Source organism: Bombina bombina, chromosome 2 (genome assembly GCF_027579735.1).
Source record: "Bombina bombina isolate aBomBom1 chromosome 2, aBomBom1.pri, whole genome shotgun sequence".
Lineage (NCBI taxonomy): Eukaryota > Metazoa > Chordata > Amphibia > Anura > Bombinatoridae > Bombina > Bombina bombina.
The window spans coordinates 889,030,444-889,047,762 of record NC_069500.1 but is presented as its reverse complement, the minus strand read 5'-3'; the positions used below and the strand labels follow the sequence as shown (position 1 = coordinate 889,047,762).

The 17,319-nt window shown below is 35.4% G+C and overlaps 1 protein-coding gene across 1 annotated transcript in view; it reads left to right on the top strand.

Annotated features, from left to right (window-relative positions):
- TBC1D2 (TBC1 domain family member 2) overlaps positions 1-16,753 on the top strand; it is a 236,611-nt gene extending 219,858 nt beyond the window's left edge. Inside the window, exons 11-14 of the mRNA XM_053703232.1 lie at positions 4,190-4,310; positions 6,558-6,743; positions 9,195-9,316; positions 15,332-16,753. Coding sequence (XP_053559207.1) covers positions 4,190-4,310; positions 6,558-6,743; positions 9,195-9,316; positions 15,332-15,548 — 646 coding nt within the window. The 3' untranslated portion in view covers positions 15,549-16,753. The remainder of the gene's footprint in view (positions 1-4,189; positions 4,311-6,557; positions 6,744-9,194; positions 9,317-15,331) is intronic.
- The last annotated feature ends 566 nt before the right edge of the window (positions 16,754-17,319 follow it).

Below are 17,319 nucleotides of genomic sequence, written 5' to 3'. Positions count from 1 at the left end.
GATAGTAAGAGAACGAAGAAAAAATAATAATAGAAGTAAATTAGAAAGTTGCTTAATATTGCACGCTCTATCTGAATCAAGAAAGAAAAACAAATTGGGTTTAGTGTCCCTTTAACAGAGCTTCAACTCCTACCTTCACTGGTAAGATTATACCATACAGAACATAGGCTTTACCCAAGTACAACTGTAAGGGGGTCACCCTTTTTTATCTCTTCCTAATAATAAGCCCGGTCATGTGAACAAATACCAATTTTTTTTGTTTTTTTTATTTGTCATCAGAGAATTGCGGAACTATTCAAATAGAAAAAACGACTGTGTAAAAGGAAGGTTATAATAAGCATAAAGAATTTCAAGAATGTAACAAGCTATGACAACAAACACACAAATCAGTAGTTCCTGAATACACCTTTCTGTGTCTTAAAAATTAGCAAAATGTAACAAAATAAAATATACCATAGTGGCACCTATCATAAAATTGAGGGCTACTCCCTGCATCTTATTCTACTGCATATCAGTGACTCATTAACTATTGATAACTATTGTAATAATTATTGCTTACCAGATAACTATTGTAATAATTATTGCTTACCAGATAACTATTGTAATAATTATTGCTTACCAGATAACTATTGTAATAATTATTGCTTACCAGATAACTATTGTAATAATTATTGCTTACCAGATAACTATTGTAATAATTATTGCTTACCAGATAACTATTGTAATAATTATTGCTTACCATGCCTTTTTATAAATATTTGAAATATATGTTAGCAAAAAACAAAATGCAATTAAAGGGATATAAAACACAAACATTTTCTTTTGTGATTCAAAAAGAGAATACCATTTTAAAACGTTTTCAAATTACTTCTATTATCAAATTTGCTTTGTTCCTATAGTATTCTTTGTTGAAGAGATACCTAGGTAGGCGTCTGGACGGAGCACTGCATGGCAGGAAATAGTGCTGCTATCAAGGGCTTTGGCAAATGGATAACATTCTTGCAATACTGCTGCCATATAGCGCTCCGGACACGTGCACACTTCTGGGATATCACAGATTTTCAACAAAAGATACATAACAGCAACATCATTATTTTTTATACATATACAACTAATTTTGAGCTAGATTACAAGTGGAGCGCTAATTTAATTTATTAAAAGTTTATGGGCACGTGATAAATAACCAACCATTACAAGTGGCTGGTTATTGCTACTGCAAGCTTAGACCTCTGGTTCATTTTTAAAATGTGCCCCAACTGCCCCTCAAAAAATGTGAGTAGTACCTTTTAGAAAATAAAAAATATTAGCATCTTTAAAGGGACAGTCAAGTCCAAAATAAACTTTCATTAATTAAATAGGGCATGTCATTTTAAACAACTCTCCAATTTACTTTTTTCACCATTTTTGCTTTGTTCTCTTGGTATTCTTAGTTGAAAGCTAAACCTAGGAGGCTCATATGCTAATTTCTTAAAACTTGAAGGTCACCTCTAATCTGAATGCATTTAGACAGTTTTTCACCACTAGAGGGTGTTTGTTCATGTGTTTTATATAGATAACACTGAGCTCACACACGTGAAGTTACCTAGGAGTCAGCTCTGATTGGCTAAAATGCAAGTCTGTCAAAAGAACTGAAATAATTAGGCAGTTTGCAGAGGCTTAGATACAAGGTAATTACAGAGGTTAAACGTGTATTATTATAACTGTTGGTTATGCAAAACTGGGGAATGGGTAATAAAGGAATTATCTATCTTTTTAAATAACAAAAATTCTGGTGTTGACTGTCTCTTTAAGCAGGGGTTAAAAGTGGTGTGTTTGGGGTGTTAGAAAAAACATGGCACTAAAGTTAATGAATGTTGAGTCTGATGTCTGGTGGGTGTTGTAAGTAGCAAAGTTGGAACACTGTATTTGCAGAAGGTACATTCCTAGTGCGGTTGACGATTGATCGCGAATGTGCAGGGGGTGGCATTGCACAAGCATTTTACAAGGAATGCTTGTGCAATGATATACGCTGTCGGCATTTTTCGATGTGCTGCGGAGATGATCTGCTACAGCGGATCATGTCCGCTCACACTTTGATAATTCAGCCCCCATGCCTATTACATTGAAACTTACATTTATTGTACATACCTGTATATTAGAAATGATCTGCTTTTGTTTTAATGGAACGCAATTAGTTTATAGTTGATTGATTTGGGAATTATATGCTATATGAACTATATGAAGAAAGGGGAACAGAGATGGCATCTTTTATATCAGAACATACATTTTTCTCTTATTATTTAGTTGTCTTATATATTTGGCATGACAGTAAATGCTCCATATATATTTGTTTAAATTAGGACACAAGTACAAAGATTAGACATATTCTTACACAAAAGTGCCTTGTGTATAGTTTGTTTTAAAATGGAATTGAAGTATATTGATTTAAAGGATCACTGTAATAAAATGCCTTTGGGATTGAGTCATATACTTTACCAGTGTGTTGATAGATTCTGTTTTAAATTACAATTGAAATATAATTATGTGATACATTGTAGTTGTCTTCAAAGTATTGACAAAATAAGAGGAATTTGTTTTGTTTGTAAAACTTTAAACGTATTAAACTAGTCATTGATAGTCATTAAGGCAATTAAAGGGGCATGAAACCCACATTTTTGCTTTTGTAATTTAGAAAGAGCATACAATTTTAAACAACTTTCCGATTCACTTCTATTATCTAATTTGCATCATTCTCATGCTATCCCTTGCTGAAAAGCCTATTTAGATAGACTCAGTTAGCTGCTGATTGGTGTCTGCACATAGATGCCTCATGTGATTGGCTTACCAATGTGCATTGCTATTTCTTCAACAAATGATATCTAAAGAATGAAGCAGATTAGATAATAGAAGTAAATTTGAATGTTGTTTAAAATTGTATTCTCCACCTGAATCATGAATGAAAAATGTTGGGTTTAACGTCCCTTTAAGCACTGCATGGCACAATACTTTTTTTTAAACCAGTTGAATCCTGTTTTTAGCACAATATACAAAGATGTGCATATCAGGAACAGTTTGAATTCTCAGGTCTCCTTGGTTCTGATCAGTGAGGGACGGATATATGTTATCTTGTGTTCTGAGCTAACCAATCACTGTGTACAATGTTACAGGCTCAATACATTTCACCATACTTAGGGACATGAATATCACAATTTGTGATTCATATAGAGTCACTGGTTTCAAACCTGTCCTCAGTCCTCCCTAACAGACCAGGTTTTCAGGATTACCTTGGATGAGAGCAGGTAAAATAACCATGGTTACTAATCAGCTGATTATTTCAACTGTGCTCCAGTTCAGATATCCTCAAAATGTGACCTGTTAGGGAGGCCTGAGGACAGGTTTGAAAACCAGTGAGATAGAGCATACAATTTTAAACAACTTTTCAATTAACTTTTATTATCAATTGTGTTTAATTATTTTGGTTATCCTTTATTTGAGGAGCAGCAAAGAACTGCTGGGAGATAGCTGGACACACTGGGTGTGCCAAAGTCAGATATATGCAGCCACGAATCAGCAGCTAGCTCCCACTAGTGCATTGCTAATGCAAACTAGACAATAGTATCTGAATATTGAAAGAAAAAAATTGGGTTTCATATCCCTTTAAACACTTTGGAGACATTTCAGCCTTTCTGGGAGTAGACAAGGACAGTGTCAAAAGGTATTTTCATGCAAAAGCAGGCAAAATATATGATTATATATTACTATGTTGTTGTTTTTTTAATTAAACATTTTACACAGAGATACAATAATGAGTTTAATATCCCTTTAAACCGTTTAGACCTTTTCCAAACTTATAAAAAAAAAACACCTTTGTAATGTAGTTTAATTGTTTACTTTTGCCACTTTTCCGGAAGTTTTACTGTGTGTGTGTGTGTGTAAGATTCTGAAATCGAACCGTGCAGTATTCTACACAGCAGGAGATAAGATATAAATGCCTGGACTGCAAAACATAATAATAATTTGTGCAAACATAATGACAGCTTTAATGCTTTTAAAAAAAAAAGTTATTTTGTGTGCAGGTCGCACAGTGGTTAGGTGCTTTAATATACTATGCTTATATAAAATGATTTTGATATAACTTTAAATGGCTACTATAAGACATAATTACAATAAATGTGTCCTGATTTTAAATTAAACGTTCCTTTAATTCTAGGTTAGCTGCTCTTGCATTGTTAGTTTTGGAAGAAGAGGCGAGTGCATTTTACTGTCTGGTTGATATTGTGGAAAATATAATGCCGGCAGAGTACTACAGTAACAACTTAGCAGGTTCTCAGGTGAGAATACTTTGGGATTTTAAAGGGACACTGTACACTAGATTTTTCTTTGCTTAAATGTTTTGTAGATGATTCATTTATATAGCCCATCTGGGAGTGTTTTTGTAACAATGTATAGTTTTGCTTATTTTTTAATATCATTGTGCAGATTTGCAGACTCCTAATCAAGCCCTAAAGTATCAAAATTAGACTCAAGTCTACAGATTCCAGCTTGCTCCTGTCTGTGTAATGTTTTTTTTTTATATTGGGGGAGGGGAGGAGTGGCTGCACTTCCTGTTTCCTCAGCCTCTTTCAGTGGGTGTCCCAGCCTAACCTCATCAACAGTGCAAAGCTCTGAGGTTCTAAGTAAGTTTTTAAAAAGTTTAATTCTGGGTTTTTAGATCAGTATCTGTGCATATTCTTTTTTTATAGTTGTGTCTATTATATGCACTTATATGAAAATGGTGTTTCTTAAAGGGACATTATACACTAATTTTTTCTTTGCATAAATGTTTTGTAGATGATCTATTTATATAGCCCATAAAAGTTTTTTTTAAAAAAAAAAATGTATAGTTTTGCTTATTTTTTAATAACATTGCTCTGATTTTCAGACTCCTAACCAAGCCTCAAAGTTTTATGTGAATACCGTCAGCTACCTTCTCCAGCTTGCTCCTGTTTGTGTAAAGGGTTTTTTCATATGCAAAAGAAGGGGGAGGGGGGGGAGGGTCTTATTTCCCACTTGCAGTGGGCTTTCCAGTTACCTTTTCAACGGAGCTAAACTGAGAGCTTCTAAGTAAGTTTTTAAACAGTTTTATACTGGATTTTTATATCAGTATCTGTGCATCTTATTCTTTATAGTAGTGTATATTACATGCAGCTATATGAAAATGAGTGTATACTGTCCCTTTAACCTTATATGTATAACCTTATATATATATATCACCATTAAATAGATATATAAAATATTGTCATTATTGTATCAAGAAGACAATACCCTAGATTCAATAAAACAAGTTTATGAAAACTAATATCACTGCTCAAAAGTTGCAGAATTCATAAAGATTTTAACCCACCCATAGAGTGGTAAGATCAGCTCCGTTGAAATCAATGGATCAGTTTTTATCTTGCAACCGTTAACTTCCCGCTGCGCAGAACGACTTCCCCTGTTAAGGATGCTGGCGTAACAATTTTTTTTTTAAAACATTACAAAAAAAGTGGATAAAAATGATAAAAAAAAACTTCTGTAAAGTCCAGTGTAATATATGCCAAAAGAAAAATTTGAAAAAAGTCCAAGAGAAACAAAAGAATATGAAAAATGAGACGACACAGTAAGACACAACTGCAAGATGAGTTATTTCATATGGGCAGTTGCTTCTTTTAAAATCCCGAATACTGAGTAACGTTTTATATGAAAAATCATGACAATTCCTCAAACAAATCAGAATACCCACGGCCAGCCCCTGTTGGAATTTGTGAGATTGCCAAGGCCAATTCTGTTCTGTCCAATGACTTTAATGAGACATGGGTGCAAATGTTTAACAATTACACGTATTTACAGAAAACCTTTTGCAAATGCACTGCCAAAGTGTTGTGGTTGTTGTTAATGTCTGCGGTTAACCTTTACTGTGCAAGATGGTAACATGTATTAGGCCATTCAACATAACAATGTTAACCCTTTGATGACAGGGTTAATTTGTTTTCCGATGTAAATAAATTGAAATCCTGCAAGATTTAAATGATGGGATCGCATCAGGGGGGGGGTGTCCCTATGACACTAGGCACGCCCTCCAGACCGCGATTGCATCCTGGAAGCGTTGTTGGCTTCAGGACAGCCAAACGCTAAAGCCTGGCGCGGTTAGGACAAAATAGAACGCCATAACGGCATTAAAAGGTTAAAGGTGGGAATGCCCACTAGTGATCAGCAACAAAAGGTAGGTGAAGTGAGCCCCAATAGATTTTGAAAAAGATATCACCTTAATGATAAAGGCCTTGTCAGCCTAACGAGCCTCCATTAATCTCACCCCATATCTAAAAAATTGCAATAAGTTACTTCATTCTCTTGGTATCCTTTGTTGAAGGAGCAGAAATGCACTATTGGGAGCTGGCTGAACACATCGGGTGTGCCAATGACAAGAGGCATATATGTGCATCCACCAATCAGCAGCAAGATCCTAGTAGTGCATAGCTGCCCCTCTTGTATAAAAATGGCAATGTTATCACATAATGTGTAATATGAGACAACATGGTTGTTTTTGTTTTTTTTTGTAGGTCGATCAGAGAGTATTCAAGGACTTCTTATCAGAAAAGTTGCCTCGTTTGACAGCTCACTTTCAGCAGTACAAGATTGACCTATCCATGATCACCTTTAACTGGTTCCTTGTTGTGTTTGTTGATAGCTTGGTCAGTGACATTCTTCTTAGAGTTTGGGACGCCTTCCTATTTGAAGGGACAAAGGTAAAAACTGTTTCACTTTTTTTTTTTAGGACATGCGCAAATCCACATACATTTATAAACAAAACCCTTTTAAACCGCTACAAAATAATCCTTGTATAAAATCACCTATGTTTAATCACACAATATGGCCACACTCTGTGCTTAGCCAGCCACCAGGGTTACAATGTGTTCCAATATTGACTGATCCTAACGCTACAAAAATCTGCCCTTCTGGGCTTAATCATTCCTGCTTCTCTCTTTAAAATAGAATGAAACTCCTTGGCCTTGATGTGGAATTTGGCCCAATTAGGTTTGTACCAGGTGGAGAAACAACAGAGATCAGACCAATATGCAAACAAAGGGAAACCCTATTACCGGACTTGCCTTCTAGACAGACACAAGAGAAGGAAGCTCTTGCGATTTGTTACAGCTGATATTCTAGTAACATTTCTAGATAAGAGAGTGGTCATTGTTACTCACACTACAATGCATCACAACAACAAAAACATAGGAAAGATTCATTTCTCTTAGCAAAACTAAGTTCACTTCTGCTACATTTCATGTCACGTGGGTGCAGACAAGAATATGGGGCCGAATTATCAAGCTCTGAATGGAGCTTGATGCCCCTGTTTCCGCGCAAGCTTTCAGGCTCGCCGGAAACAGCAGTTATGAAGCAGTGGTCTAAAGACCGCAGCTCCATAACTAGTCCGCCTGCTCTGAGGCTGCGGATATCAATCCACCCGATCCTATACGATCAGTCTCATTGACACCCGAATCTGCAGAGGGCGGCATTGCACAAGCAGTTCACAAGAACTGCTTGTGCAATGATAAATGCCGACAGTGTATGCTGTCGGCATTTATCGATGTGCGGCGGACATGATACGCTACATCGTATCATGTCCGTCCGCACTTTAATAAATCGGCCCCAATGTATCATGTGTATCTTATGAAAATGATGTTTCATAGAACAGTAGCAAAAGTAGGCTAATAGCAAATAATTAATAACAGCCTTATATACAACTCATAGGAATCATATTATGATCACCTGAACTTGAAATTGGATGGCGTTCTTACACAATTGAAAGATGGGCTGTTATTCTCTTTTGTAAATAAAAGCCCACAATGATAGTGTATTAAAGAGAAGGTAAACTTACCTTTATGTGAAACAGTAATACTATTAGTCCCCCAAAATGAATATGACTTTCATTCATGATTTTTTTAGATTATGAGTCTAAAGTAAGTTTTTGCGGTTTTTATTCCCTTTGTGTTGGTCCGCAATTTCCACCCGTTGATATTTTTTTTTTTCCCTGGGTTTGTCATCCTCCCGGATGATCTGCGCATGCGCTAAAGTTATTGTATTGATCTCGGACTTCACGCGCACTCCTGTTTCACCTATGCCTATTGGTGTTATTATGGATTTCCCATAATACGTAATAGGCTTCCTACAGAAGGCATGCGCAGTAGTGAGAGATATCGCCGCTTTGCGCATGCGATGTTCAATGCGCTGTTCAAGAACGCGCTTTGGAGACACGTATAGAGCAGGTGGGAACGCTCTATACGTCACTGAATAGAAAATTAGGAAATAGAAGTTAGAAGGAGTCAAAATCGGAAGGGTAAGGAATTCTAAAAAAGATTTATATCATAAATAAATAACAAATGGTGGAAAAAAAGTTAGCGATTACTTTATTTAAGTCATGTCAAATTCATTACTGAATTCAGCATATTAAAACTTTACCTTCACTTTAAGATCTCAATTTTATTATTATTTTTAAAAAAACATGGATGATTCTATTCAGGTTTTTTTGCAGCATTTCAAAAGGCTTTTTGTCTATATTTGTATGTGGATGTGCAATCTTTATTTTTTAGCACATGTATAACAATTCAAAAAGTGAAACTAATGCATAGGTACTAGCCGAGAAAAAGGTTTCCAATATTTGATCACAATAAAGATATTTATGCCACACACACATTTTTTATGTTGAATTCAAATGTGATGGGGACTCTTAAATTTGTTCCATATAAGGAGCGCTTTGTTAGTTTTATTTATTATGTATTTACACAGACTCAAATTCTACAAACATATACCTTTTTTTTCATCAATTGTTTTTTTTTTTTTTGCAGCGTTGTGAATGTTGCTTTGCATGATTTATAGTATATAAAAATAAAGCTTACACTTCCAATTTATCACTTTTTAGAGGCTAACATTTAAACATGATTTGTCTTATAGGTTCACTGTTCTTAGATTATGAACATAACCCGAACTACAAGTGCAGTGCCATGAATCATACTATATATATTTATTTATTTATAAAATATTTTACCAGGAAGGATACATTGAGATTTCTCTCGTTTTCAAGTATATCTAGTTAAACCTCATAGTTCTCATCAGTTAGGCCTCATACAGTATTGTGATATATACCAAATTATAAAACTTGTTTGAACTGCTGACAAAACCCATATTTAAATTTACAGGTTATCTTTCGGTATGCACTTGCAATCTTTAAGTATAACGAAGAGGAAATCTTAAAGATTACTGATGAAACCGACATCTACCAGTATCTCTCATTTTTTACAAAAACTATTTGTGATGGCAGGTACGTTATGAAAAGTTTAATGTTTAATTATTTATGCAATATTTTAAGAATAATCCATTATCTTGATGGCAGCTAAATTTATTTATGAGCAACCTGAAGAACAAAAAATAGCTTAAACAGGCTATTGTTAAAAACTGTGTTAACTGGTTGTAACATAAAACATCTTCATAGATGGAACTACTAATCCATGTGGACCATATAGATAACATTGTGCCCTCTCTGTGGAGTTGTGGCTGACACTGCACTAATTGCCTAAAATGCAAGTCAAAAGATAATAAATAAATCATGTAGCGAATCATGTTTGCTGGACATCACTGCAGGTGAACAGCATACCCTGTCTACATTTATCATTGCACAACGTTGCACAAGCATTTTACCAGAAATGCTTATGCAATGCCGCCCCCTACTTACTGGCAGCCAATCGTCCGCTAGCAGGGGCTGTCAATCATCCTGATCGGATCGGGATTATTTTGTGGTAGACAAGTTAAGGAGCAGTGGTCCTCCGTAGCAGCAACCGCTGCTTGATAAATGGATCCCAATGTTTGTTCCTAACATTCTAGGTTTGCTTTAACAATATCTTCTTTTTAAAATGCTATGAACAAGAGCACAGGTTGTGATTTTAGAAAGAATTGTTAGTCTTTAGGAGTATGCTTATAGGCCAGTCTATGCTGGGGCCCTTGTTGCTTGCTTAAATCATGGTTGAATTCAGTTTAATATTTTTCTTTGCAGTCTACTCTACTTAATTTTATTGACAAATTGATTTTAACTGTGACTAACTTGTTCTTTTCTGATGTTCTTTTTTTAATATTCTAGCTTTGGGGTATAGATTGGGATCATTATAAGAGAGGTAGTATCCTCAAGAGTACTACTTTCTTACAAATGTTTTAGAGCTCAGAGATCTGGTTCAGACTTTAAAGATATTTTTCTATGTCAGCATTATGTATGAATGGAATCGGACAAGATAATGGATGTGCCATATATCAACCATCAGTGATTGTGGTCACTGCAGGCTTGCAGTGTAAGAAAACATTGAGCATCATTAGCTTGTCAGAAATGAAGCTCTTCGAAATGTCTGCAACTGATGTTCTAGATCAGAGATAGGCAACATTTTGGTAGTATTGTGCCAAACTAATACTACGCTGGGACATGTATAAATACATGTGTATGTGTAATCATTTTCATAGCCACCTTTCTCTACTACTGTGGCATTGATGGTGTTTTCAAAAAACAATTATTTGGAGATTGAGTTTAAAACAGTAAGGACCAGATTACAAGTGGAGTGTTGGTGTTATATTTAAAGCTCCCGCTTGAGTGTTTCATGTGCTAGAAGTAAGTTTTTTACGTGCGTCGGGTTTCACTTGTATTGCAAGTTGAAAATAAACTATTTTGCTAATGCGCTAACCTGACTTGCGTAAAAAGCCGAACGTACTATATTGCATTTTCCCATAGGAATCACTTAACCAAAAAAAAAATGGAAATATATCTAACACCCTTCTCATGTGCAAAACCAAATAGCATATTCTCAAATGCGCTAGCCCGACATGAAAATATGAATATTTCACATTCCAATGTTCTTCACATAGCAGAATATGTAAAATGTACTTATAAATACATATTTATATATTGTATATATATATATATATATATATATATAATGGTGTTTTGAACAAATATATATTTATACCTATATATACATGATTATATATAGGTATATATATATATATATACAGATATATATAGGAATATATATTTATAAATACTTAGAACATATGCTGCTATGTGCAGAATATTAGAATTGAAATATTTAGAGTAAATACATAGTTAAAACTTTTATTAAATATGAATATTGCATAAATATGAGTTTTCATGTTATCATATACTTAACTGTAAAAGGCTCCAATGCACATATATATATATATATATATATATATATATATATATATATATATATATATATATATATATATATATATGTACATATAGAGAAGAAGATTCACTCTCAGGACTTTTTATACAATTATTTTAACTTTTTATTTCAGTTGCTTTTTCTTTTTTTCATCTAGGTCAACGTTTCAGTCGACGCAACAACCTTTTTCAAGACCAAATATTTTCTGTACAAATAGACAAATAAAGCACAAAACAATATTGTATGATCCTTACTATATATATATATATATATATATATATATACACATACACGTGTGTATATATATATATATATATATATATATATATATATACACACATACACAGTATCTCACAAAAAGGAGTACACCCCTCACATTTTTGTAAATATTTTATTATATATTTTCATGTGACAACACTGAAGAAATAACACTTTGCTACAATGTAAAGTAAATGTAAAGTAGTAAATGTACAGCCTGTATAATAGTGTAAATTTGCTGTCTCCTCAAATAACACACAGCCATTAATGTCTAAACCGTTGGCAACAAAGTGAGTACACCCCTAAGTGTCAAATTAGACCCAATTAGCCATTTTCCGTCCCTGCTGTCATGTAACTTGTTAGTATTACAAGGTCTCAGGTGTGAATGGGGAGCAGGTGTGTTAAATTTGGTTTTATCGCTCTCACTCTCTCTCATACTGGTCACTGGAAGTTCAACATGGCACCTCATGGCAAAGAACTCTCTGAGTATCTGAAAAAAAGAATTGTTGCTCTACATAAAGATGGCCTAGGCTATAAGAAGATTGCCAAGACCCTGAAACTGAGCTGCAGTACGGTGGGCAAGACCATACAGCAGTTTCACAGGACAGGTTCCACTCAGAACATGCCTCGCGATGGTCGACCAAAGCGGTTGAGTGCACGTGCTCAGCATCATATCCAGAGGTTGTCTTTGCGAAATAGACATATGAGTGCTGCCAGCATTGCTGCAGAGGTTGAAGGGGTGGGGGGTTAGTCTGTCAGTGCTCAGACCATACGCCGCACACTGCATCAAATTGGTCTGCATGGCTGTTGCCCAGAAGGAAGCCTCTACTAAAGATGATGCACAAGAAAGCCCGCAAACAGTTTGCTGAAGACAAGCAGACTAAGGACATGGATTACTGGAACCATGTCCTGTAGTCCGATGAGACCAAGATAAACTTATTTGGTTCAGATGGTGTCAAGCATGTGTGGCGACAACCAGTTGAGGAGTACAAAGACAAGTGTGTCTTGCCTACAGTCATGCATGGTGGTGGAAGTGTCATGGTCTGGGCCTGCACGAGTGCTACCGGCACTGGGGAGCTACAGTTCATTGAGGGAACCATGAATGTCAACATGTACTGTGACATACTGAAGCAGAGCATGATCCCCTCCCTTCGGAGACTGGGCCGCAGACAGTATTCCAACATGATAACAACCCCAAACACACCTCCAAGACGACCACTGCCTTGCTAAAGAAGCTGAGGGTAAAGGTGATGGACTGGCCAAGCATGTCTCCAGACCTAAACCCTATTGAGCATCTGTGGGGCATCCTCAAATGGAATGTGGGAGAGCACAAGGTCTCTAACATCCACCAGCTCTGTGATGTTGTCATGGAGGAGTGGAAGAGGACTCCAGTGGCAACCTGTGAAGCTCTGGTGAACTCCATGACCAAGAGGGTTAAGGCAGTGCTGGAAAATAATGGTGGCCACACAAAATATTGACACTTTGGACCCAATTTGGACATTTCCACTTAGGGGTGTACTCACTTTTGTTGCCAACGGTTTAGACATTAATGGCTGTGTGTTGAGTTATTTTGAGGGGACAGCACATTTACACTTTTATACAGGCTGTACACTCACTACTTTACATTGTAGCGAAGTGTCATTTCTTCAGTGTACTCACTTTTGTGAGATACTGTATATGTATACCAACAGTACTTAATAATACTACATTACTGTGCATAGTGCCTAATCCTGTGTCAACAGTGTCTCAAACTATTTGCCTAAACTAGATCACCTATTACAGTGTCTATATATACCAACATTAAAGCTGCGGGTTCTAGTTAGTAGGTCTTCTTGTGTAATATCCCACGTATCTTTTAGTATTTGGTCAACCTACCTCTCATTGTAACCTCTTTGTGTAAACTTTGTTTTCATATCCATAAGCTGACTTTCCTTATAGGATATATCACTGTTGTTTCTAATGACCCTAAGCATTTGTGATCTCACTATATCTCTCTTAAAAACTGCCAGATGGAAGCTATTTGCAATTAATAGAGAATTCCTGTCTGTCGGTTTGGAATACAACGTGGTGCAGATTTTTTATATCTCCTTCAGAAATATATATATATATATATATATATATATATATATATATATATATATATATATGTGTGTGTGTGTCTATATTTGTGTAGATATGTATTTATGTGTTTATATCTGTATATACAGTATGTCTGTAAATTCATATATACACATATCAATACATAAAAACATGTATATATACACAGGTATATATATATATATATATATATATATAAATATGTACAGTATATATTTATCTTGAGATGTATATGTACTGTATGTCTATGTTAAAGCCCTTTGCATGCTTTGCCTAAGACCTCATATCTTTAAGCCCTTATAACTTTATTAAAATAGCAATATTTTTTTTCAATAATATTTATTAGATGGTGTTATTATGAGTTACCTGTACTTTTTAATGTATTTTTAATGTGTTTTGTGACACTTTTTTTGTTTGCAAAACTGTTAGAGTCTCGCTAACCAGACAAGCATTAACTTTAATTGTGCTAAAGCAATCGCATTTACTTGTAATATGAGCGAAAAAACCTGACGCGTGCAAACAGCCGTTATAAACCCATTATCGCTCGCACGTAACTGTTAACGCGCCACTCGTAATCTGGCCCTAAATGTTTCCATAATGTTCTTCAAACTGAAAAAAGAACACACAAACATTCAAAGACTAAAGCTAGTGTATTCGATCACAGAACAGAACAAAAACCTTTGCATTCATTACACCACTTTCTAAAATGAAACAGAGTAATAGCCTACAATCCCATATACAGATCCACCATCAGTCCCATGTCCTCTTATGAACTCAGAGTAGACTCCTCTGTCAGCCCCTTGTCCACTTATTACTTTAGATCAGACCTTTCTGTCAGCCTCATGTACACTGATGAGCTCATGTCAGCCCTGTTTGTACGCCCCTTGTAGACTTATAACCTCAAAGACCCTTCTGTCAGCCCTATATCCACTGATGATCTCATACCAGGCCCCTCTGTCAACTCCATGTTCACTGATGATCTCATATCAGAGTACTCTGTCAGCCCCATGTCCACTTACGACTTCATAACCAATCCTTCTGTTAGTCCCACTTATGACCTTAGATTAGCCCCAAGCACCTACCTTACTGTAAATTGAAGAGCCTGAAAGAAATAAGGAAAAGGGCACTTTTACTCCGAATCAGAAGCTTCTGTTTTGCGCAGTGTTTGATTAATGCACACCAAACACCATATAAGCTTTTGATCTGGAGCCTATGGAGGAATTCTGCCATCCGCTCAAATGAGACACAATCTTTTTTAAATACAGAATTAGTGTCACCATTTCCATTCTTATCTCCTCAATGATGAAAGACATCAGTTGCTGTAAAACAGCTGATAAGATCATAAAGAATGGAATCAACCAAAGCCCAATACTTAGGCCTCAATGATCGAAAGTGCTACGAGGCGGTGAAATAAAAGGGATCCACAAAGCTTGTCAGAATATTCCATGCGTGTGCTGGTATTACTAAGTTAAGCGCAAATATCGTTTTCGCGGAAGCAATAATTTTGCGCTCAGTTTGATAATTGGCCCATAATGTTAAAAATACATTTTTTGTTGTCTATTAAAAGATCAATGTTATTTAACTCCCTGCTAAATTAACTTTTGCTAAATTAATTAATAGAAAGTAAAGTTATTGTTGTTTTTTAACCAACTCCATCCTCAAAATTAGTGTAACCCAGCACAGAAAAAACTATGAAATAATTTCTTCTTTTATTAATGAATTAATGTTTTCTTTTTTTATATTTTTATATCTAGAAAACTGATGAACATTGCATTCAATGAAATGAATCCATTTCCAATGAAGCTGCTAAAAAATCGGCGCGCTGCACATTTGGAAAAATTCAAAGCAGAATTGGCTGAGCTGGAACAAATTAAACAGGAATATGTCCTGAGCAAGAAAGTAGAGGGAAAGAAGGATCTTGATATAGGTCTCAGTGAAGATGAGGAAGAAACAGGAAATAATGAAAAATAATTATTTGTTAATTTAAGTGACATTTATAATGGACAGTCTACAGGTCTAGAGGAACATAGTTCCCATGGAGAATGTGTGTTGCTTTTCTACCAAGACATGGATGATACCTTATTAGGTATCTTTCAACAACAACAAATCATCATTCATTACCTTTATTTAATCAAACAGATAGATTTCTAGATTACTATTATTTTTGTATGTATATATATATATATATATATATATACACACACACACATACACATAGTAATCCAAGAAATCTGTTGATGTTGTTTCCTAGGCAGATTTTTCTGAGAAAAATGAGCCAGACTATGCAAGTTATGCCAAAGGGGTAGCTTTATCAATGTGCGGGCGGACATCGATAAATACCGACAGCATACGTCGTTTGCATTTATCATTGCACAAGCATTTCTAGTGAAATGCTTGTGCAATGCCACCCCCTACACATTCGCTGCCAATTGGCCGCTAGCAGGGGGTGTCAATCACCCGATCGTATCCGATCGGGCTGATAACTGTCCGCCACCGCAGAGGTGGCAGAAGAGTTAAGGAGCATTGGTCTTATGACGAGCTGAAAAGTACGGAGGTAGATAGCAGCATCCGCTGCTTCGTAAATCTACCCCAAAGAATGCAATTGTTGTATAATTGTAGATTTGATCTAGTAATATCTATAAGGCTTGCATTATTTTTTTTCGGATAGTGCGCATAATGTATTTCTGTTGTGGCTCACAGTAAGATTATTTCTGTCGAGCAGCGCTCAAGCTAAAAGCATTTATAAAGCGCTACTTTTGCTGTTCTAGCATACTACTTACCCTCAAGTAATGCAGTTTTTAATTTTTGTTCATTACTGTACACTTTCCATATCAGTTTACGTTTTTGATTTAACACACACTTATATAAATAAGGTTCAGACACACAGAATTAGGACACCCACACACACACTTGACTATTTACCTTTTTACCATCACTTGTCTTAAAATCTTATCCTTATACCCTGTCCACAACAATCCAACACTCCCCCCCCCACACTGTTAATGTATTACTCTTAAATAAACATTACTTGCTTTATTTCAATTGTATTTCAAGTGCATCAGATAGCACAAATATTGATATCAGGTTTTCTAAAAGGTTGAAGAAGGAAAGCACTTATTTTTTTTTTTACTAATTTGTATTATTTTCATTCACCATTAAAGGGACCTTGTACACTAGATTTTTCTTTGCATAAATGTTTTGTAGATTATCTATTTTTATAGCCCATCTGGGTGTGGTTTTGTAAAAATGTATAGTTTGCTTATTTTTAAATAACATTGTGCTGATTTCAGACTCCTAACCAAGCCCCACAGTTTTAGATGTATACTGATGTATACAGACCTAAGACTGCTTCTGTTTGTGTAATGGGTCTTTTCATATGCAGGGGAGGTTCTGCTCTCAGTCCCTTTCAGTGGGTGTCCCAAGCTAATCTCATCAACAGTCCTACATTGGGAGCTTCTAAGTTTTTAAAAAGTTTTATTTGGATTTTTATATCAGTATCTGTTCATATTTGTCTTTATAGTAGTGTCTATTACATGCAGTTAAATGAAAATTGATGCATACTGCCCCTTTAAAAGGGACACTAAAGGGACACTAAAGTCAAACTTTCATGAATCAGATAGAGCATGCAGTTTAATAGACTTTGCAATTCTATTATCAAATATTGCACATTATTTTTATATACAGAGTTTTTGAGGCACCAGCTCCTACAGAGCATGTGCACAAGTTCATAGTGTATACGTAT